Source organism: Callithrix jacchus, chromosome 13, assembly GCF_049354715.1.
Source record: "Callithrix jacchus isolate 240 chromosome 13, calJac240_pri, whole genome shotgun sequence".
NCBI classification, from domain to species: Eukaryota; Metazoa; Chordata; class Mammalia; order Primates; family Cebidae; genus Callithrix; species Callithrix jacchus.
In genome coordinates, this window is record NC_133514.1 from 4,997,937 (window position 1) to 5,019,508 (window position 21,572).

At 47.4% G+C, this 21,572-nt stretch overlaps 1 protein-coding gene across 3 annotated transcripts in view; it reads left to right on the forward strand.

Annotated features, from left to right (window-relative positions):
- The window catches only part of MYOM2 (myomesin 2), a 170,820-nt gene that overhangs the window by 115,226 nt on the left and 34,022 nt on the right, over positions 1–21,572 (forward strand). For all 3 annotated transcript variants that reach the window (XM_054243663.2, XM_035269819.3, XM_035269818.3), the window contains 9 exons: positions 84–205; positions 2,321–2,508; positions 4,935–5,061; positions 6,805–6,983; positions 8,639–8,753; positions 14,786–14,942; positions 15,035–15,141; positions 17,562–17,606; positions 18,164–18,300. In XM_054243663.2, the coding sequence (XP_054099638.2) occupies positions 84–205; positions 2,321–2,508; positions 4,935–5,061; positions 6,805–6,983; positions 8,639–8,753; positions 14,786–14,942; positions 15,035–15,141; positions 17,562–17,606; positions 18,164–18,300 (1,177 nt within the window). The remainder of the gene's footprint in view (positions 1–83; positions 206–2,320; positions 2,509–4,934; positions 5,062–6,804; positions 6,984–8,638; positions 8,754–14,785; positions 14,943–15,034; positions 15,142–17,561; positions 17,607–18,163; positions 18,301–21,572) is intronic.

The window sequence follows — 21,572 nt, forward strand, 5'->3', positions numbered from 1 at the left end:
GTGTTCAGCATGATTTCCGCTTCCGCTGCAGGAGAGAGAGAGCGGGGCCTCGCGGTTCTGACGCTGCTCTCTCTGTTTCTCAGGTTCGTGGTGCACGGCTTAACCACGGGAGAGCAGTACGTCTTCCGGGTCAAGGCCGTCAACGCCGTGGGGATGAGTGAAAACTCCCAGGAATCGGACGTCATCAGAGTGCAGGCGGCACTCAGTAAGTCACCCGCGGCTGTCCTGTGCCGGCCGCTCCCGCACACTGTAATTTCTGCATGAGGAAACATTTATGATGCCATTTGGAAGGTTACTGGAGGAAGACAGGGGACCAAATGGTTGAAAGAGAACGTGCAGGTCTTCAGAGCCTGTCAGCCGGCTGCTTGTCTTAGAAATGACAGTGCGAGAGGCAGAAATGGTAATACGCCGATAAAGTGTGAATCAAAAATACAAAATATTGTTAGAGGTCCCATGTGTTGCCAAATGCCTGCACTCATGTTAAAATATGTGCTGTAGGGGATACATTTCTCTTTTTAAAATATGTGCTGAAATACAGTAACATCAATCACCCTACTCAGTTCAGGGAACTTTGATCCTTTCAGGGAATGTCACGTTTATGGAACTTTGTGACTTTGTTCATAAATAGAGGTGTTTACAGTTTCGGGATCCTGTCTCGGGGCCGTCCGTAGAACAGTCGCTCTGTGACGCTGTCCTGTATCTTGTGGCTGTTTTCTTATGACATGCGCCTCTGAGAAAGCACAATATTCAGGAAGATTTGGGAACACAGAGGCCACATATAACATATTTTGACTCACAGAGAGAACAGTTTTGCTCTTTAATGATTTTCTCATCTCCAACTAAGTTTATAATATTTTGAGAAATTAAAACTTATCTTCTTTTTTTTTTGTGTGACGGAGTTTCGCTCTTGTTACCCAGGCTGGAGTGCAATGGTGCGATCTCGGCTCACCGCAACCTCCGCCTCCTGGGTTCAGGCAATTCTCCTGCCTCAGCCTCCCGAGTAGCTGGGATTACAGGCACGCGCCACCATGCCCAGCTAATTTTTTGTATTTTTAGTAGAGACGGGGTTTCACCATGTTGACCAGGATGGTCTCGATCTGTTGACCTCGTGATCCACCCGCCTCGGCCTCCCAAAGTGCTGGGATTACAGGCTTGAGCCACCGCGCCCGGCCCTAAAACTTATCTTCTAATGATACTGCTGCTGGATTTCCAGGGAATGTCAATTCTGATCATACCTAGCTAGGTACAATGGTGCTGACTCTTTTTAAGATGACTCTAATCTCCTCTCAGTTTTTTCAGAGGGATTTTCAAACATTCCCATTTTCCTTTTTAAGTCACTCCTACTAAATGAAAGCCAGTCACTTTTCTTTTTTTTTCTTTGAGATAGAGTCTCACTTTGTTGCCCAGGCTGGAGTGCAGTGGTGCGATCACAGCTCACTGCAGCCTCCACCTTCTTGGGCTCAAGCGATCCTCACGCCTCAGCCTCCTGATGAGCTGGGACCACAGGCACGCACCACCATGTCCAGCTAAGTTTTTAATTTTTTTTTTGTAGAGATGGGGGTTTCACCATGTTGCCCAGACTGGTTTCAAACTCAGGAGCTCAAACCTTCCTCCTGCCTCAGCCTCCCAAAGTGCTGGGACTACAGGCATGAGCCACTGTGCACGGCCTGTTTATTCTACAGTAAGAATCACTTACTCTAGCCACCTGTGTCTCAGGTAACGGAGGATGGCCACGTTGAGATGACTCAGAGCTGGGGCAAAGCAGACTCGGGCCTGCTTGTAGACCTGCTAGCGGAAGACGGTCCGTTTCCAATGTCCTGCTCAAACAGGGAAACGAGAATTCATACTCATTTGAAGGAATCTGAAGCTCCCTACAACTGCGCAGGAAGTTAAAACAAGCTGGAATACTATCTGTCGTCTCTGGCCACAGATGCAGAGCAGTTGCTCCTTATGGCTGTAAAGGCGACAGCTCCTCTCCAAGCTGCTTTTAGGGACAGGGAGGACAGGACATCTGCTCTGTCAAATGTTCACACCAGATTTAAACTGTTCAGTGCCCTTGTCCTATGGAAACCTTAGCAGATACATTTAGAATAGCAGTAAGTATATATGACATATACTCTTATTTATTTTTATACTCATCCCCTTTAAAAAGGCATAAAGATCAGAATGGTTAAATGTGGGTCGAGAGGGATCAGAGGGCGCAGTGTCTAGGCCCGTCCCGGCGGTGCTTCCTCCTCCCTCTGCCACTCCAGAGCTGGCGCCCCGGGACACAGCCCCCAGCTGAGGTCCTCGGTAACCTCCCGGCTGTGCTTCCTTGCAGTGGTGCCGTCCCATCCTTATGGGATCACGCTCCTCAACTGTGACGGCCACTCCATGACCCTCGGCTGGAAGGTCCCAAAGTTCAGTGGTGGCTCAGCCATCCTGGGCTACTACATGGACAAGCGCGAAGTGCCCCATAAAAACTGGCACGAGGTCAACTCCTCGCCCAGCAAACCGACAATCCTAACGGTTGGTTGGTTTTTGTCTGTTCGTTTTTTCTTGCCTGGGTGGTTCTTTTACATTTTGGGCAGTGTTTCCGAGTTTGCTGACATTAGATAATTTGATACAGACACAAAAATGGGTTAAAAAATGGCATCATGAGATCATGAAGCTTTGGAGCTGAAAAGATCCTAGGAATCATATTCTTTTTCTTTCTGAAGCAGTGACGAAGAGAGCTCAGTGATAGAGTGGGTCTGACAGTGAGTCAGTGACCTCTGGTGTGACCAGGACCTGGTCCCAGTACCTGTGATAAGGTCACTTGTTCCGAGCTCTGAGGCCTTGAGGGTAGGGACGCAGTCTCACGGGGGTGCCCGAGGGGAGAGTCATGCTGAATGTGTGTTTAGGAAGAGAGTGACATTGACTCTCTGCCTGTCACCCACCACTTCCCTGAGACATGCTTGTATTTCAAGCCTCCAAGGGAGTCCCTCGCTGCAGTGCCCGTGATGCTCAGGTGCAGATGGCAAGGACATTGACACAGAGCTCAGAGATCTGGGGTCAGATCCAGATGCGCCCTTGGCAGCCACAGTCCTGTTTCCCTGTCTGGCCCTTGACCCCTCATCTGAGCATGGATGAATGACCCTCACCTCACACTGCAGTCCCCGTCCCAACCCTGTGACTGCCACAGACCCCTGGGGAGTCTCTTACACTCCAACAGGAGGGCTTTCTTTTTGGAGAGGGCAAGGTCTTCGAAGAGCTAATCTTTGTCTAGTAGAAAATTCTGCTTTATAAATATATCTCTTGTAATGTGTAATATATTTTTAATATTTTAGGTAAACGTTGTGATATATGGGTAACTTTCCAGTTTGTTGTGACGTTATTGATATCTTGCCCACATTCAATCTGTGTTCTGATGCCTTAGAATGTCTAAATGTTCTCAACTTGAAAATTATTGTATTTTTAATTGACAAATAAGAATTGTTTGTATAAGTGGGGTACAATGTAATATTTTAATATTACATTATGGATTATGGGTACATTAGCTTGATTAAATCAAGCTGATTAACATCTTCATTGCCTCCCAGTACTTATGATTTTTTGTGGTGAGAACATTTAAAATCTGTTTATTTATGTATTTATTTTTTGAGACAGTGTCTCACTCTGTCACCCAGGCTGGAGTGCGGTGGCACGATCTCGGCTCACTGCAACCTCCGCCGCCCAGGTTCACGTGATTCTCGTGCCTCAGCCTCCCGAGTGGTACAGGCACTCGTCACCACACCTGGCTAATGTTGTGTTTTTTTTAGTAGGGACAGGGTTTCACCATGTTGCCCAAGGTGGTCCTGAATTCCTGACTGACCCCAGGTGATCTGCTCACCTCGGCCTCCCAAAGTGCTGGGATTACAGGTGTGAGCCAATGTTCCTGGCCTAAAATCTATGGTAAAAATGATTTGAAATGCATCTACAGCACATTATTATGGGCTACATCATCTCCGTGCTGTGCAAGAAGTGCTGGAACTCGCACTTCTCCTGTGCCTGCTGGAAGTTCTTCCCCCGGTCCAGCACCCTTGTCCCTCTGTCAGCGCCTCCCCGGCCCCGTGCCCACCCTTTGGGACCCTGTCTTTGAGTGCAGCTGTTTTAGATTCACATCTGAGCGAGATCACCCGTGTCTGTCCTGTGCCTGGCTCATCTCACTCAGCAAAACAGTTCTTTACTCCATGCGAAATTCCTGGAAAAACACCTGCTTCCTTTCTGAATGCTTCGCTCTACTTTGGTGAGGAGGATGAAGGCCCTCACCTCGGACTGAAGTGGTTTATCCTCAGACATCTTGCTATGGAAGCTATTTTTTGAAACAGTGTTTACCTAGAGAGTGTTTTTGTTCCACAGGCCCTGCAGAGTTGAGGCTCCTGGAGTTGGCCAAAGGCCTTCCTAGAGCTTTGTCCCCCAGCCAGGCAGCGTCCTCGAGGGCCTACGGGGTGGCTCGGGACTGCAGCACCCCAGGGACCTGGGCAACCTGGGGGCCCTTGCCCTGCGGAGTCAGAGTGTGGTGGGCATGGTGGGCTCCATCTCCAGGGTGACCCCTGGTGTCCAGGGCAGAGCCTGCTCAGGGGACAGCATGTGGCCTCAGTGCCTGTCTGTTCCAGGTCTCTGCCCTTGCCTTGGCTCTGGGTGACGGTCACCCTCTGGGCCTCAGTTTCCTTACCTGCTTCTGGGGTATCACCTGTCCCCCGCCCCCCGTAGGAGCCTTTGGGAATTGAGTGAGGGACACATGTAAGGTTTCACACAGCTGCAGCTTGTCAGATGCATCAAGAGCCTTCCTGAAATCTTTGCTCCAATTTCCTGACAAGGTTCCTTCCTCTCATGTTTTATTTCACAAGCCGGTTATAACAACTCCTTTCCCTCAGTGGGTTGTAATGCTGCATCCTTTATCTCACATGATCATTTAAACAAAATCTGAACAGGTGGACGGCTTGACAGAAGGCTCCCTCTACGAGTTCAAAATTGCTGCCGTCAACCTGGCCGGCATCGGGGAGCCCTCAGACCCCAGCGAGCACTTCAAGTGTGAGGCCTGGACCATGCCAGAGCCCGGTAAGTGGCTGCCCCCAGGACACCTGCCTTCTAGTGCACAGGCTGGCCTGGAAGGGGCCTCTGCCGCTGCGGCTCAGGTCTTGCCAGCTTTCACAGTGCATCTTTTCCTCTGGCACCTGCAGCCACAGAGCCATTGTGTGCCAGGCACTGCTCGGGACTGTGAATTGAGTTAGGCAGACACAGCGTGTAGTCTGGGGCGTGTGTGATCCAGAGGCTGATGTTGAGGGCAGAGTGGGAGGCCCTGAGGTGAGGCTGGAGGGAGCACAGGAGGACACCCAACCCAGACCGTGGGGAGAGGGACAGCTTGCCGTGCATCCCCTGACCTATGACAAGGACTTGGCCCGGGTCCCCTTCCCCCAAAGGAGCAGAGAGGGACCGAAGGGCAGGCGGAGAGGGTCTCCGGTGGAGGGAAAGGTGCCAGGCCCCAGCTGGGAGGCACAGCAGGCCACTCATTTGTGGGTCACCTCCTGCTGTTTTCCTCTCAGAGCATTTGGGGATCTCGGGGCTTCCAGTTCTAAAAGGTACAAACCTACTTTGATTTAGCTGGCACTCCACTCATTTTTCATTTTGAGATGAGGTCTCTCTATGTCGCCCAGGCTGGTCTTGAACTCCTGGGCTCAAGCCATCTTCTACCTCAGCCTCATGAGTAGCCGGGACTCCAGGTTCACGTCACCGTGCCCTGCTCACACTTTCTGTTTTCACAAGTTCCCAAGTGCCAGATGTTGATTTGTCTGTAACCAATCAGGGATCAAATGCAATGGATAATATATGTGTACTTCGGGAAAGTAAAACCTGAAAGCTGAAGCTGAAAAACTCGAAAGCTCGGAATGTTTCCCAATGTTACGGCCAGAGGATACTGCCTTTCTCCTTTCAGTCAGTGTCTTTTGACTTAGTAAATCAGCTGCTAAGAATCCAGATAAATAAATCCTTCCCCTCCCCTACCCTCCCTTCCTTTCCCTTCCCTTCTTCCCTTCTCTTCCTCCCTCCCTCCCTCTCTCCCTCCCTCCCTCCCTCCCTCTCTCCCTCCCTCCCTTCCACCTGCTTTGCTACCTTCTTTCCTGCCTTCCTACCTTTCTTGTTTTAATGAAATTAATTTATGGACCTTAGAAAACCAAGTACAAAAAAAGCCATTAGAGTTCCCGAGCCTTTTTGAGGGTTGATAGGAGGCGGCCTCTCGAGGCACGAGGCTGCAGTGAGTCTGGCTGAGGGTGGTGGGGGGCTGCCTCTCTGTTCCCCTGCACCACGTGGTGCTTGCCTGGACCTGGCCTCAGTGCCACACCCTCAGAGTTGCCGTGGGTGTTTGTAGAGGGCAGGGCTGCAGCTGTGTGCTGCCGGCCAGGTGGGCAGGCTCTCTGAGTGACTGTGACCCACAGGCGTCCAGCCCCGGGGAGGGTAACTTAAGAACCCGTCCTTTTCTGCACACCGTTCCTCTCTGTGATAGTATCTCCTGGTCCCCCAAGTGCAGCGTGGACTTCTGGATGATTCTACATGGATCCACAGTTGCCCTGATGCCCACAGAGGGGGTGGCAGGAGCGTTAGGCTGGGCCCTCATCCTCCACCCCCAACATCATGTGAGCACCCTCTTTACCACGCTCTCCAAGAGAGGCTGATAAGCATCAGATTGGGAACAGATACCCAGGGTCCTGATGGGGGCATCCCGGAGGAGCAGCTGGTCCCCAGGGCTGGAGTGGGTGTGTAGGACTGGCTCTGCACACAAAGGCAAGGTGGCATCTGACGTCACAGGCCCTGCATACGACCTGACGTTCTGTGAGGTCAGGGACACGTCCTTGGTCATGCTGTGGAAGGCCCCCGTGTACTCCGGCAGCAGCCCTGTTTCTGGGTACTTCGTGGACTTCAAGGAGGAGGATGCTGGAGAGTGGATCACTGTCAATCAGACGGCAACAGCCAACCGTTATTTAAAGGTGAGTCTTGGCCGGGTGCGGTGGCCCATGCCTATAATCCCAGCACTTTGGGAAGCAGAGGCGGGCCAATCAGTTGAGGTCAGGAGTTTGAAACCAGCCTGGCCAACATGGTGAAACCCCATCTTTACTAAAAATACACACACACAAAAATTGCCAGGCGTGGTGGCGCCTGTAATCCCAGCTACCCAGGAAGCTGATGTAGGAAAATTGCTTGAACCCGGGAGGCAGAGGTTGCAGTGAGCTGATATTGTGACACTGTACTCCAGCCTGGGCGACAGACAGAGTGAGACTCTGTCTCAAAAACAAAACACAAACCAAACAAAACAAAATAAACAAAAAAAATAAAGGTAGGCTTCCGTCTGGAGTCTCCCTTTGTGTGAAAGAGCTGTTATCTCTGCAAGCAGCACGGAGCCCTGAGGCGGACCTGTTCCGATGACCGGGGTGTGGCCGCTGAGGATGTAGGTGCCACGTACACGGCGGGTCCCAGCAGACGGCGGGACAGCGCCTTCAGAACGCTGCGCCCTCCTCCCACTCCCACCACGGTGCTGTCTGCTCCGGGGGAACTGCACCCTGTTTTCTTTTATATTGCAGTGTGACAGCTGTTACCTGTTCACGGGCTGTGTCTCGGTGCTTCCCACAGATGAGGCGTGTTGTACCCTGTCCTTCCACTTCACGCCCTGCATTTAATAATTTACCTGATTCGTGTGACCGTTAAAGTCCATGTGATCAACAACACACACAGATATACACACAGTTTTCACCCCTGGAGCAAAATTATGTGTCAATTGCTCCAGCCTCTCTGTCTCCAAATGTTTCTATTTTTAGTGCTGTGGTTCCTCAGTGACTAGGACAATTGTAAGGCCAACATGCTCCAGCTGAGTTGCCAACTGCTTTTTAACCCAGAGGTTTTCTCCTCTGGGTGCTGGGCCCTGTGCTGGGCAGGCCTGTGCCCCTCCCTACAGCACAGCCACATCTGGGTCCAGCACCCAAGCACAGGCCAAGAGGCCCTTCCATGGGTGACACCCTTCCGAAACACCTTGACAATGGGAAACAGCCAGTTTCTTTAAAATGAACAAATCAGCATCTAAGAATCAGCTACGTAAGACAATTAGAAGCTTAGTAAATATATATTGACGTTTGTCAAAGCAGGTTATAGTAGGAATAACCCGTGTGTGTACAAGTAGAGATGGGATTCATTTTCATGTCCCAGTGATGATTTTACACAGTTCAATGTCACACTTACAACAGTGGTTAGTTCATAACTCTATGGAACTTATTACCCTTACAACTGTGATGCTGGACTGTGTACAACACATAACATAGAATTATCATGTGTCTGTGTGGACGGGCATATGGAAGTATAAACACCAGATTATAAACTAGTGATACCGATTTTACTTCTGCTTTAAAATAAGAGGTAAAAAAAATGAAAGAGGTTCTATCAGATTGGTAGCACCTGCGTTTATTTCTCCAAAGTGAAATTCTGCATGACCGTGAATCTCCTCTTCCCTCCTTTCCTACCTCACTAAGTATCATTCTTTCAACTGGAAAAATAAGCTATGTTTGAAAAGACCTATTCATAATAAAATGTGAAAACTTCCAAGGTCGTCTTTATTTGACCTTCACACATATGGTCTTTCCTCTGTCGTTTCAAGGTCTGTGACCTGCAGCAAGGGAAGACCTATGTTTTCAGGGTTCGAGCAGTCAATGCAAGTGGCGTGGGGAGGCCCTCGGACACGTCAGAGCCCGTGCTGGTAGAGGCCAGACCAGGTACAGCTTTGCCATTTAGCCATTCAAAATAGCACAGAGTATGGAACCACAATGACTCGGGGGAGAGTGTGCATGTATTATGTATGTATGTGTGGATTGATGTATGGATAAATGCATGTATTGTGTGTGCATGTGTGGATGGGTGTACAGATAAATGAGTGGGAGAGTGTGCGTGTATTATGTATGTATGTGTGGATTGATGTATGGATAAATGCATGTATTGTGTGTTCATGTGTGGATGGGTGTACAGATAAATGACTGGGAGAGTGTGCGAGTATTATGTGTTCATGTGTGGATGGGTGTACAGATAAATGGGAGTGTGTGCGTGTATTATGTGTTCATGTGTGGATGGGTGTACAGATAAATGAGTGTGAGAGTGCATGTATTATGTGTTCATGTGTGGATGGGTGTACACATAAATGACTGGGAGAATGTGCGTGTATTATGTGTTCATGTGTGGATGGGTGTACAGATAAATGAGTGGGAGAGTGTGCATGTATTATGTGTTCATGTGTGGATGGGTGTACAGATAAATGGGAGTGTGTGCGTGTATTATGTGTTCATGTGTGGATGGGTGTACAGATAAATGAGTGTGAGAGTGTGCGAGTATTATGTGTTCATGTGTGGATGGGTGTACAGATAAATGAGTGTGAGAGTGCATGTATTATGTGTTCATGTGTGGATGGGTGTACAGATAAATGAGTGTGAGAGTGCATGTATTATGTGTTCATGTGTGGATGGGTGTACAGATAAATGAGTGTGAGAGTGCATGTATTATGTGTTCATGTGTGGATGGGTGTACAGATAAATGAGTGGGAGAGTGTGCGTGTATTGTGTGTTCATGTGTGGATGGGTGTACAGATAAATGAGTGGGAGAGTGTGCGAGTATTATGTGTTCATGTGTGGATGGGTGTACAGATAAATGAGTGGGAGAGTGCGCGTGTATTATGTGTTCATGTGTGGATGGGTGTACACATAAATGAGTGTGAGAGTGCATGTATTATGTGTTCATGTGTGGATGTGTACAGATAAATGAGTGGGAGAGTGTGCGAGTATTATGTGTTCATGTGTGGATGGGTGTGCACATAAATGAGTGGGAGAGTGTGCATGTATTATGTGTTCATGTGTGGATGGGTGTACAGATAAATGAGTGTGAGAGTGCATGTATTATGTGTTCATGTGTGGATGGGTGTACAGATAAATGAGTGGGAGAGTGTGCGTGTATTATGTGTTCATGTGTGGATGGGTGTACACATAAATGAGTGGGAGAGTGTGCATGTATTATGTGTTCATGTGTGGATGGGTGTACAGATAAATGAGTGTGAGAGTGCATGTATTATGTGTTCATGTGTGGATGGGTGTACACATAAATGAGTGGGAGAGTGTGCGTGTATTATGTGTTCATGTGTGGATGGGTGTACAGATAAATGAGTGGGAGTGTGTGCGTGTATTATGTGTTCATGTGTGGATGGGTGTACAGATAAATGAGTGGGAGAGTGTGCGAGTATTATGTGTTCATGTGTGGATGGGTGTACAGATAAATGAGTGTGAGAGTGTGCGTGTATTATGTGTTCATGTGTGGATGGGTGTACACATAAATGAGTGTGAGAGTGTGCATGTATTATGTGTTCATGTGTGGATGGGTGTACACATAAATGACTGGGAGAGTGTGCGAGTATTATGTGTTCATGTGTGGATGGGTGTACAGATAAATGAGTGTGAGAGTGTGCGTGTATTATGTGTTCATGTGTGGATGGGTGTACAGATAAATGAGTGTGAGTGTGCATGTATTATGTGTTCATGTGTGGATGGGTGTACACATAAATGACTGGGAGAATGTGCGTGTATTATGTGTTCATGTGTGGATGGGTGTACAGATAAATGGGAGAGTGTGCGTGTATTATGTGTTCATGTGTGGATGGGTGTACAGATAAATGAGTGGGAGAGTGTGCATGTATTATGTGTTCATGTGTGGATGGGTGTACACATAAATGAGTGGGAGAGTGCATGTATTATGTGTTCATGTGTGGATGGTTGTACACATAAATGAGTGGGAGAGTATACAGTGTACATGTATGTGGACGGGTGCGTGGATGAATGAGTTGGAGAGTGTACATGTGTTATGTGTATATGTGGATGTGTACAGATAAATGAGTGGGAGAGTGTGCATGTATTACGTGTTCATGTGTGGATGGGTGTACAGATAAATGAGTGGGAGAGTGTGCGTGTATTATGTGTTCATGTGTGGATGGGTGTACAGATAAATGAGTGGGAGAGTGTGTGTGTATTATGTGTTCATGTGTGGATGGGTGTACAGATAAATGACTGGGAGAGTGTGCGTGTATTATGTGTTCATGTGTGGATGGGTGTACAGATAAATGAGTGTGAGAGTGCATGTATTATGTGTTCATGTGTGGATGGGTGTACAGATAAATGGGAGAGTGCATGTATTATGTGTTCATGTGTGGATGGGTGTACAGATAAATGAGTGGGAGAGTGTGCGTGTATTATGTGTTCATGTGTGGATGGGTGTACAGATAAATGAGTGTGAGAGTGCATGTATTATGTGTTCATGTGTGGATGGGTGTACAGATAAATGAGTGGGAGAGTGTGCATGTATTATGTGTTCATGTGTGGATGGGTGTACACATAAATGAGTGGGAGAGTGTGCGTGTATTATGTGTTCATGTGTGGATGGGTGTACAGATAAATGGGAGAGTGTGCGTGTATTATGTGTTCATGTGTGGATGGGTGTACAGATAAATGAGTGGGAGAGTGTGCGTGTATTATGTGTTCATGTGTGGATGGGTGTACAGATTGAGTGGGAGAGTGTGTGTGTATTATGTGTTCATGTGTGGATGGGTGTACAGATAAATGAGTGGGAGAGTGTGCGTGTATTATGTGTTCATGTGTGGATGGGTGTACAGATATATGAGTGGGAGTGTGTGCGTGTATTATGTGTTCATGTGTGGATGGGTGTACAGATAAATGGGAGAGTGTGCATGTATTATGTGTGCATGTGTGGATGGGTGTACACATAAATGAGTGGGAGAGTGTGCGTGTATTATGTGTTCATGTGTGGATGGGTGTACAGATAAATGGGAGAGTGTGCGTGTATTATGTGTTCATGTGTGGATGGGTGTACAGATAAATGAGTGGGAGAGTGTGTGTGTATTATGTGTTCATGTGTGGATGGGTGTACAGATAAATGACTGGGAGAGTGTGCGTGTATTATGTGTTCATGTGTGGATGGGTGTACAGATAAATGAGTGGGAGAGTGTGCGTGTATTATGTGTTCATGTGTGGATGGGTGTACAGATAAATGAGTGGGAGAGTGTGCGTGTATTATGTGTTCATGTGTGGATGGGTGTACAGATAAATGAGTGTGAGAGTGCATGTATTATGTGTTCATGTGTGGATGGGTGTACAGATAAATGAGTGGGAGAGTGTGCATGTATTATGTGTTCATGTGTGGATGGGTGTACACATAAATGAGTGGGAGAGTGTGCGTGTATTATGTGTTCATGTGTGGATGGGTGTACAGATAAATGGGAGAGTGTGCGTGTATTATGTGTTCATGTGTGGATGGGTGTACAGATAAATGAGTGGGAGAGTGTGCGTGTATTATGTGTTCATGTGTGGATGGGTGTACAGATAAATGAGTGGGAGTGTGTGCGTGTATTATGTGTTCATGTGTGGATGGGTGTACAGATAAATGAGTGGGAGAGTGTGCGTGTATTATGTGTTCATGTGTGGATGGGTGTACAGATAAATGAGTGGGAGTGTGTGCGTGTATTATGTGTTCATGTGTGGATGGGTGTACAGATAAATGAGTGGGAGAGTATACAGTGTACATGTATGTGGATGGGTGCGTGGATGAATGGGAGAGTGTACATGTGTTATGTGTATATGTGGATGTGTACAGATAAATGAGTGGGAGAGTGTATATGTATTGCATGTGCATATATAGATAGGTGTGTGGCTAAATGAATGGGAGAGTTATATGTGCATGTGTGGATGGGTGTATGGATAAATAACTGGGAGGGCGTACATGTATTACGTGTGCATGTATGCATGGGTGTGTGGATAAATGAAAGGATGTCTTGTCATATCTTTAAGAAGATTTGGATGGGTAAATGAAGTATGCACTTTAATCTCTGCCTGTGCACCAATGACCCTGGAGTAGAAGGAGAGCATACTGGGCCATGAAGACATGGTTGGCAGGTGTTGTTCTTGGAATGGTCAAGTCATATGCAGGAAGGAGGGTGTTTTTAAGTATTATTGCTGGATTTTTATTAGAAAGTTTTAAAGCTGTGGGTTATTTTCTTGGTTCCAATGAATAAAACTTCCCTGGAGTCAACCTTAAAAGGGCGAGTAGTTCTGGAGGCAGGACACACACTCACAGGATACATAGTCTGTTTATTTTGTGTTGCTGGATAATTTATTTTAAAAAGTTTATTTGGCTCATGATTCTGAATGCAGGAAGTCTAAGAAGCACAGTGTCGGCATCTGCTGTGGTGGCTCTGGTGACGGCTTCCCACTGCCTACAACATGGCGGGGAAGTGGGCGTGTGCGGAAATGGACCCAGCACGGGAGGCAGCCTTGCTTTATGACACTTGCTCTCACTGGAATGAGTCCATTCCAGTTCAACCAGCCAACCGACAGCCAGGGTTATTAGCAAGAATCTACCCAGTCTTTCCAGAAAGACATTAGTCTATCTTATCAACCTCATCACCTCTTTTAAAAATATTGTTATTACTTTAATTTTTATAGAGACAGGGTTTCACTCTGTTGCCCAGGCTGGTCTTGAACTCCTGAGCTCAAGCGATCCTCTGGCCTTGGCCTCCCAAAGTGTTGGGACTACAGGTGTGAGCCACTGCCCCCAGTCCCCAATCACCTCTTAAAGGCCCCCACTCCCAACACCATTGCACTAACTATTATACTGCAATGTGAGTTTTGGGGGGATAACCACAGAGTGACCTGAATAGCTCAGCAGAGCCTCAGGATGCAGTGGAGCCTTAGACTGTGAAGGTCCTGATGGCTCTCTGCGGTGGCCTCTCAATGCTTCATTTCACCCTGACACCTGGTTTTCCTTGCACCTCTGTCTTCTTGGTGGACTGAGAGCCCCTCACTTCATGGCCTCAGTCCCACTCACCAGCAGAGGCTGAGCTGTGTCTTGTCCAGTTCCTAGTTCCTAAGAGATGAATTCTGCCTTGCACATGATCTGATGTTCACCTGAGTCAAAAAGTAGCAAATAAACCAGAAACAACCTGCTTCCAAACAAGACAAGGCAAGGCCCCACGGAGAAGGCAGAGCCGTGTGAAGCGGGAGCTCAGTGGTGGGCACATGGCTGCTGGGCTTCCCTGTGAGGGTCGGGGCGGAGATTCCAAAGAGAACAGCATCCTCAGGGCCTGGAGAGGCAGCCCTGAAAGGTTTTCTGCAGTTGCATGGGATGCAGAGGTGGAAGTGGGCAAAAATGGGGTAAATTAAAAAAAATAGCAGCAACAAAACAACCAAGCCCCTCCAGGTACTCCCTAAAGTGTTTTCTTGTGATTCTCTGATCGGTCCTGGGTCATTAAATACAACTGATGATGTGGTGTAAGATGAGGTCTCTGCTTTGGCCACCCCTCTGGATTAGTCCGCTCTCACGCTGCTATGAAGAAATACCTGAGACTGGGTAATTTATAAAGAAAATTGACTCACAGTTCTGTATGGCTGGGGAGGCCTCGGGAAACTTAGTCATGGCAGAAGGCACCTCTTCACAGGGCGGTAGGGTGGCGTGAGTGCCAGCAGCAGAAATGCCAGATGCTTATAAAACATCAGATGAGGTGAGACTCACTCACTATCACGAGAACAGGATAAGGGAGACCATCCCCACGCTCCAATCATCTCACTCCTCGACACTTGGGGATTACAGTCCCAGATGAGATTTGGGTGGGGACACAGAGCCAAACCATGTCGCCTTTGCCCGAAAAAGAGTTCAAAGGACACCGTGTCCCTAAGCCGCTCACCTCATGTTCTCTGTGTTGCAGGCACCAAGGAAATCAGCGCCGGCGTCGATGACGAGGGCAACATCTACCTGGCCTTCGACTGCCAGGAGATGACGGACGCCTCGCAGTTCACCTGGTGTAAATCCTATGAAGAGATTGCAGATGACGAGAGGTTTAAAATCGAAACCGTGGGGGATCAGTAAGTCCGGCCCGGAAGTTGGATATTGCAAACTTTTAGAAGCTCCTGCAAACAGAAGCAGCCGTCAGTCACCTACACTTCTTCTCTTTTAGCTCCAAGCTGTACTTTAAGAATCCGGATAAGGAGGATTTAGGGACTTACTCGGTGTCTGTAAGTGATACCGATGGAGTGTCCTCCAGTTTCGTTCTGGACCCAGAAGGTAATATCTGTATGGCAGAACCTCGCCTATTTTGGTTTTATTACACTTTAAAAGATTGACACCAACATAGAAAAGAAAAAAAGAAGTATGTTTGCAGGAGGCTGGCGGTGGGGGATGGATATGTAGACAAGCCAAAGCTTACTTTAGAAATTAAACCAACTCTAGAGTTTATGTGGTTTCCATCAGATAGTCTCTGATCCAGATACATTGCATGTGTAGCCTTCAGCCTGTACTTTTGAAGTTGAGTCCTAGCCTTATTTTAATAGTTTGGTATGCAGAGGGTAACGTATTAGCAAAGAAATCCATAAAATTACCGAAAGGCCTACGGATGGAAGAGTCTTCCCTCCCTCCCAACACTGAGAAAACTGGATGAACAAAGAAAAAATTTTTCAGGCCGGTGGCTCACCCCTGTAATCCCAGCACTTTGAGAGGCCAAGGCGGGTGGATCACGAGGTCAAGAGATTGAGACCATCCTAGTCAACATGATGAAACCCCGTCTCTACTAAAAATACAAAAATTAGCTGGGCATGGTGGCGCGTGCCTGTAATCCAAGCTACTTGGGACGCTGAGGCTGGAGAATTGCCTGAACCCAGGAGGTGGAGGTTGCGGTGAGATGAGATCGCGCCATTGCTCTCCAGCCTGGGTAACGAGCGAAACTCCGTCTTAAAAAAAATAAAAAAGAGAAAACACTTTTTATGCATGTAAAATAATTTTTAACTGCCATAGTGAAAACCTGCTGCTCTCTTACACATGGTAGACAGCAGAGAGAAGAAAGAAAAGTCTGTCTAGTAATCAAGGGGAAAAACAATCGTTTTCTTAGGCAGGTTCACAGATCTGAGTTCATCAGGCACACAGGCTCAGGCAGGCAGGGCTGAGTTTTTTAACTGCCTGGTATCACGTGTGTTTATGTGGCCGCTCATCTACCCCACCCACAGGACAGAGTCAGCCTTAGACAGTTTCAAACCAAGGGGCAGTGATGCAGCGTGAAGTTGTAGGACTGGGTGGTATCCTCAGATCTCTTTGGGTCTTTAAGGCATTTGAGTTTCCAAAAGTTTTCTATGAAAATGCTCTCCAGAGGTGGCATAAATGATCTCCAGGGGCCCTAAGATCTACAAGTCACTGTCCAGGTTGACAGGATGCAGAGGGTGTGACCTGAGAACATCTGACCCAGGATGGGTGCTGAGGGCTGGGCAGGTGCCCACAGGCGCAGGAGGGGGCAGCCGGAATCACACCCTCAGCTTCTCCAGTGTGTAGATCTGGCTCAATGTTGGTTAAGTTCCGGAAAACTCATGTACATTTAACAAGACACGGCTGGACAAATGAGGAGGCCCGCACTGTCTCATTTTTCTGGGGTCCTCAGTTCGCCTCTCACAGTTAGGGCAGGAAGGACCCGACATCTACAGGCGTGCTTTTACAGCAACCTCTGCTGGCCCTGCCTCCAGGGCCTTGACACGGTTTTGTACCTTTAAGACCTCCTGAAGGAATTCTGAAAAGCTCTGCATTCCTCCACACCATTTCAAAGTTTCCATTTTAATTTTGAATATTTGCAAAAAATAAAATTTTTGCCTTCTCTTATGTATAGACTTCAGATATATTTGAGGCAAAACTTTGAAGTTGAAGATTTAGCTCGTTCCATTTATGGAAATTCCTACCGGAAGATTTAACTGGGAAAGCCAGTGCTCCCTGTCAAACCAGTTGCCAATGTGAATTTACTTTTGGCCAGAAAAATCTGACTTCATTTTGAACAGACATATTCACGAGAGGCTCGGAGACCAGCATCTCATTTCTCATTCTAACTTTAAGCAGGAAGGAAAGAGGAAGCGGAAGTGGCCGAGAGCCTCCGACTGTCTTTCCTTCCTCTTGGGACCCCCTTATGAAAGCAAAATGTAACATGTTTTGTTCATATTTTTGTTTTATTTCTTCCTTTTTAAAAATTCATGGTAATACACTTTTGTGATGGACTGAGTGGTATGTATATTTTTCTTTAATGAGATTGAAGAAGGAAATCTTGAGGGGGAAGGAACGTCACAGGCCACAGGCACATTCCCAGCCAGTTCAATCAGTTCTAGAAAAGAGCTCACATGAAGTGCAAGGATCTGGAAAAGGGTCCTTTTAACCTTCCGCCTTCCAAGTCTTCCTTTCCTCGGAGATATTCCAGCCCCTGCCCCCCGTGCCTTCGTCCCCGCGACTGAGCCTGCCTTGCCCTCAGCTGCCCCTGTACTAGGTGGACTAGGTGGGTTCTTCACATGGTGAAGGTTAAAACTGCCCTCTATGTCCCTTAGACCTGTAGTTACAATTCCTTTCGTGTCCTCCAGTTAAATCCTGGGGTGTCCAGTCCTCGCTCGTGCGCGGCCTTGCTGTTGTCCGCAGACTTCTGAATGCGTAGGTCCAAATCAATGAAATTCTTTTCTTTGTTTTAGAGCTTGAACGTTTGGTGGCATTGAGCAATGAAATAAAGAACCCCAGTAAGTAAGGCTCCGGCCCCACACCTCTGCCTGCAGCCGCTGGCTGGAGGGCCATGTTCGTTAATGCATGAGCTTTTGGAGGGACAGCTTTGGGGAAAGGGTGGCCTCATTTCCTGACCCTGCCTTACGGGATTGAAATCTATTGATTTAAAACGAATACTAGTTTATATCACAGCTTGTTGAAACTTGCATTTCATACAGAGTGATTTCAATTTTGGGTTGAGTGTAGCTGTTCCTAATCCAAGTGAAACCCAAGATTTCATTTCTATCAAACAAAATCTTCTGTTACGGAATTGCATTAAATATAGAATGAATCCAGGCGTCTTTACTCACCGGACGCACCAGGAAAACAAACCTCCCGTGGCATGAGGCTTTAGAGGCAGCAACAGGCTAACTCAGTTTTGTTTTTTATTTTCGGTTTCCATGATCTAATACTCAAGGGTTTCACATTCTCAAAACATGTAATAACTAGGATTGATATTTTCCTCCGATATGCAGCTCTTCTTCCTCACAAGGATTTATGCATTATTGACTTGCGATTTCTTTTCTTCCTGTAGCAATTCCACTGAAATCAGAATTAGCTTATGAGATTTTTGATAAGGGGCAGGTTCGCTTCTGGCTCCAGGCTGAGCACTTGTCACCCGACGCCAGCTATCGCTTCATTATTAACGACAGAGAAGTGTCTGACAGCGAGGTGAGTTCCTGTGCGGGGAGCCCCGCTCCGTTGTGGTAGGTCAGTCACTGAATGTCAGCATTCTCTGTTTGTTTCCATCCCTTTTTGAGCCTTAAAGGTTGGGGTGGGGAAGGTTGACAAGATGAATAGAGATGGTTGATTCTTACAATGTTCAGAAGTTTGATCTGGGTTAGAGGAGACATCAGGAGTCTTTTAAATCCTTCCTGCTGGAATTAAAAATGATTTTGAGCTCATTTTGTGAAAAGGTTCAGGTCACGTGGGGAAAGGAATAGTCTTGATGAATCAGTTCACTTATTCTTGATAATGGTTTTGAAGGTGTCTATTTTTTGCTCTGTTGTGAGAGAGGCCTCCCTGCCTTCTCCCCCCACCGACAGCTTCCCATGGAAGGCATCTCTGGGGAGTAAGTTTCTGCAGCTTCCCCACCTGTTTGGGCAGCAATCTTGGTGTGGTAGACTGACCTGACAGTGTGGCTGTCAAGAGCAATGCTGTGGCCAGGCACGGCAGCTCTCGCCTCAAATCTTAGCAGTTGCAGAGGCCAAGGTGGGAGGAGTGCTTGAACCCAGGAGTTCAAGACCAGTGTGGACAACATAACGAGATCCCATCTCTTCAAAAAATTTAAAAATTAGTTGGTTACAGTGATGCTGTCCTGTAGTCCCAGCTACTTAGGAGGCTGACGTGGGAGGATCACTCGAGCCTGGGAGGTCCGAGCTGCAATGAGCTGCGATTGAACCACTGCACTCTAGCCTGGGTGACAGCAAGACCCTGTCTCAAAAAAACAAAAAAAGGCACATGTTCTGCCACACTCCAGACGCTGCCTGTGTTCTGCCTTTGATCATATAAAATGAATCTTAACAATGATGACAGGTGCTCCTTCCTTGTCTGGAGAATATTTCAGAAGCCATTGGTTGTGTTTAGATAGGTTTCCTCTTTTCTAATCACAGCATGCCTGGGACTCAGTTAAAGGATGGCCCTAATCATGGGGACTTTATTGTTCGGTGGTGGCCTGGGGTTCTCTCAAAGCCCCCAGCTTCACTGCTCTGCCCTTTTCCTTTAATGCCCAGGGTATAGTGAGGTTGGCAACTTAGCTGCATACGAAGTCCTCAGTGGTTGGTTGGTGTGTTTGTTACACACGTGTCAGGGGAACTGTGTGATGTAGGAGTCTCTCCTGCTCCCAGGCAGCCCACACACTATAATATGTCTAGGCTGGAGCCCTCGTTGCCATCTAACCTTTGTGTCTGCTGGGCATTTACTACTGCTCAGTTAAATGAACGTTGGTCAGACAGAAGTCTTGCGTGCCCAAGGATCATCGAATTTTCTTGTCCAGGCCATCTTTCCCATGAGAATCATGACCACTTTAAGATTCACTCCTACATGGTAGAGTTGGCTAGAGAGTAGGAAACATCTAGCTTCTTTTGAGCTGCAGAAGACCAGCAGTATAACTGTTGCCTTCAGGAGACTTAAAATCTGATCCAGGTAATTGGAGAAACTTTCGCTGAGCAGAGGCCATGCTATGAAATGAAATGGAATTTAGGGGAATTGCGCTTTACTTGCAGGATGTCTTCTGATGCACAGTTCCTACCCGCCAGGATGGACGCCCTGGCTGCATGGCTGATATTTTGGACTATGGCTGTCCTATTTCACTTCTTTAATCAGCAATCCACAGGTGACTTTTACGTTTGAAGATGGATGCTATTTTGTGGAGGTCACATAAAAGCTTGTATTTATGGCACTCATAAAATCGCTGAATTTCATCTCGCCGCATAATGGCATTAGCAAGATGCCTAATTATTTTCTAAAACCTGCCCAGACACCTCAGCACAGCTTCTGAGAAATGGAACAGGCTGCTATATTGCTAAGAATCTAGTTGGTGAGAATTATACCTTTTCCTTTGTCAGAGCTAGTCAGGGTGAATTTCTGTCATTTGTTCTCTACTCATTCATGTTTGAAGGGGGGATAATGTCATACAAATACGGGCAGGGCATTTGTCTGATCAACCTAAAGTTTACTCTCGGTATTTGAAAGTAAATACTCCACACTGTAAGGAAACCCAAGGTCTACGGAAGGGCGTATCCACTGGAACCTCAGGTCCCTCTCCTGCTCACGGCACTTCCAAGAGTGACGTCAGCCTTCAGGGATGGGGACAAAGTTGTGCGTGCATCCTTCCTTTCTTCCATCCTTCCTTTCTTCCATCCTTCCTTCCATCCTTCCATCCTTCCTTCCTTTCTTCCCTCCCTCCTTCCCTCCCTTATTTATTCCTTCCTTCCTTTCTTTCTCTCTCTTCTTCTCTTCCTTTCTTCCCTCTCTTTCACTCTCTCTTTCCCTCCCTCCCTCTCTCTCTTCTTTTCTTTTTTTCTTGTCTCACTCTGTCACCCAGGTTGGAGTGCAGTGGCACCATCTTGGCTCACTGTAACCTCCGCCTCCTGGGGTCAAGTGATTCTCTTGTCTCAGCCTCCTGAGTAGCTGGAACTACAGGTGCCCGCCACCACGCCCAGCTAATTTTTGTATTTTTAGTAGAGACAGGGTTTTACCGTGTTGGCCAGGCTGGTCTCAAACTCCTGACTTCAGGTGATCCACCCACCTTGGCCTCCCAAAGTGCTGGGATTACAAGCATGAACCACTGCGCCCAGCCTAAGCCATTGCTTAAAATAATCTTCCTCCCTCAAAAATCGTCTGAGGTCCTACCTTCTCATTTATTTCCGTCTCTGTCTTTCATTTTCGGTGTATCAAGTTCCCATTTAGAAAAAGTCTCATGATCTTACACGAGTATATATTGGGTGATTTACATCTATGAAACAATATTGCAATTTCTAATTGTGAAGGTGATCTTTGTGTTAATGGGAAATCAAAACCTGGGGTAGGGGTGAAGCAGACCTTATTCACACAAACCCTGAAAGTCAGATTCAACTAAACAAAACCTGCAGCGTCCCCAGGAGCGGCGGGGGCTTGGGTGGTCCTCTTCCTTTCCCAGTGGGCAGCAGTGCATGTCTTCACATCACCTGTTGTTCATCCGCTTGGCCAGCGCACCGGCAGGGACCGAACAGTCAGTGCGAAGCTGCCCTTACGGAGGTTGTCATGGAGTCGAAGAAACACACCTTCAATTAAAGGAGGACAGAGAGGAAAGCTAGAACCCAGGCTATATGAAAACAGCACCGTAAACACTATCAGAATTCAGAGCAGGCAGAGAGTTGAGGAGGCCGAAGTTAGTCCAGGAACGATTTCAAGGGTAGAGGGTTATTGAAATGGGTGCCAAGGTGGTAGAAATCAGGGTCGGG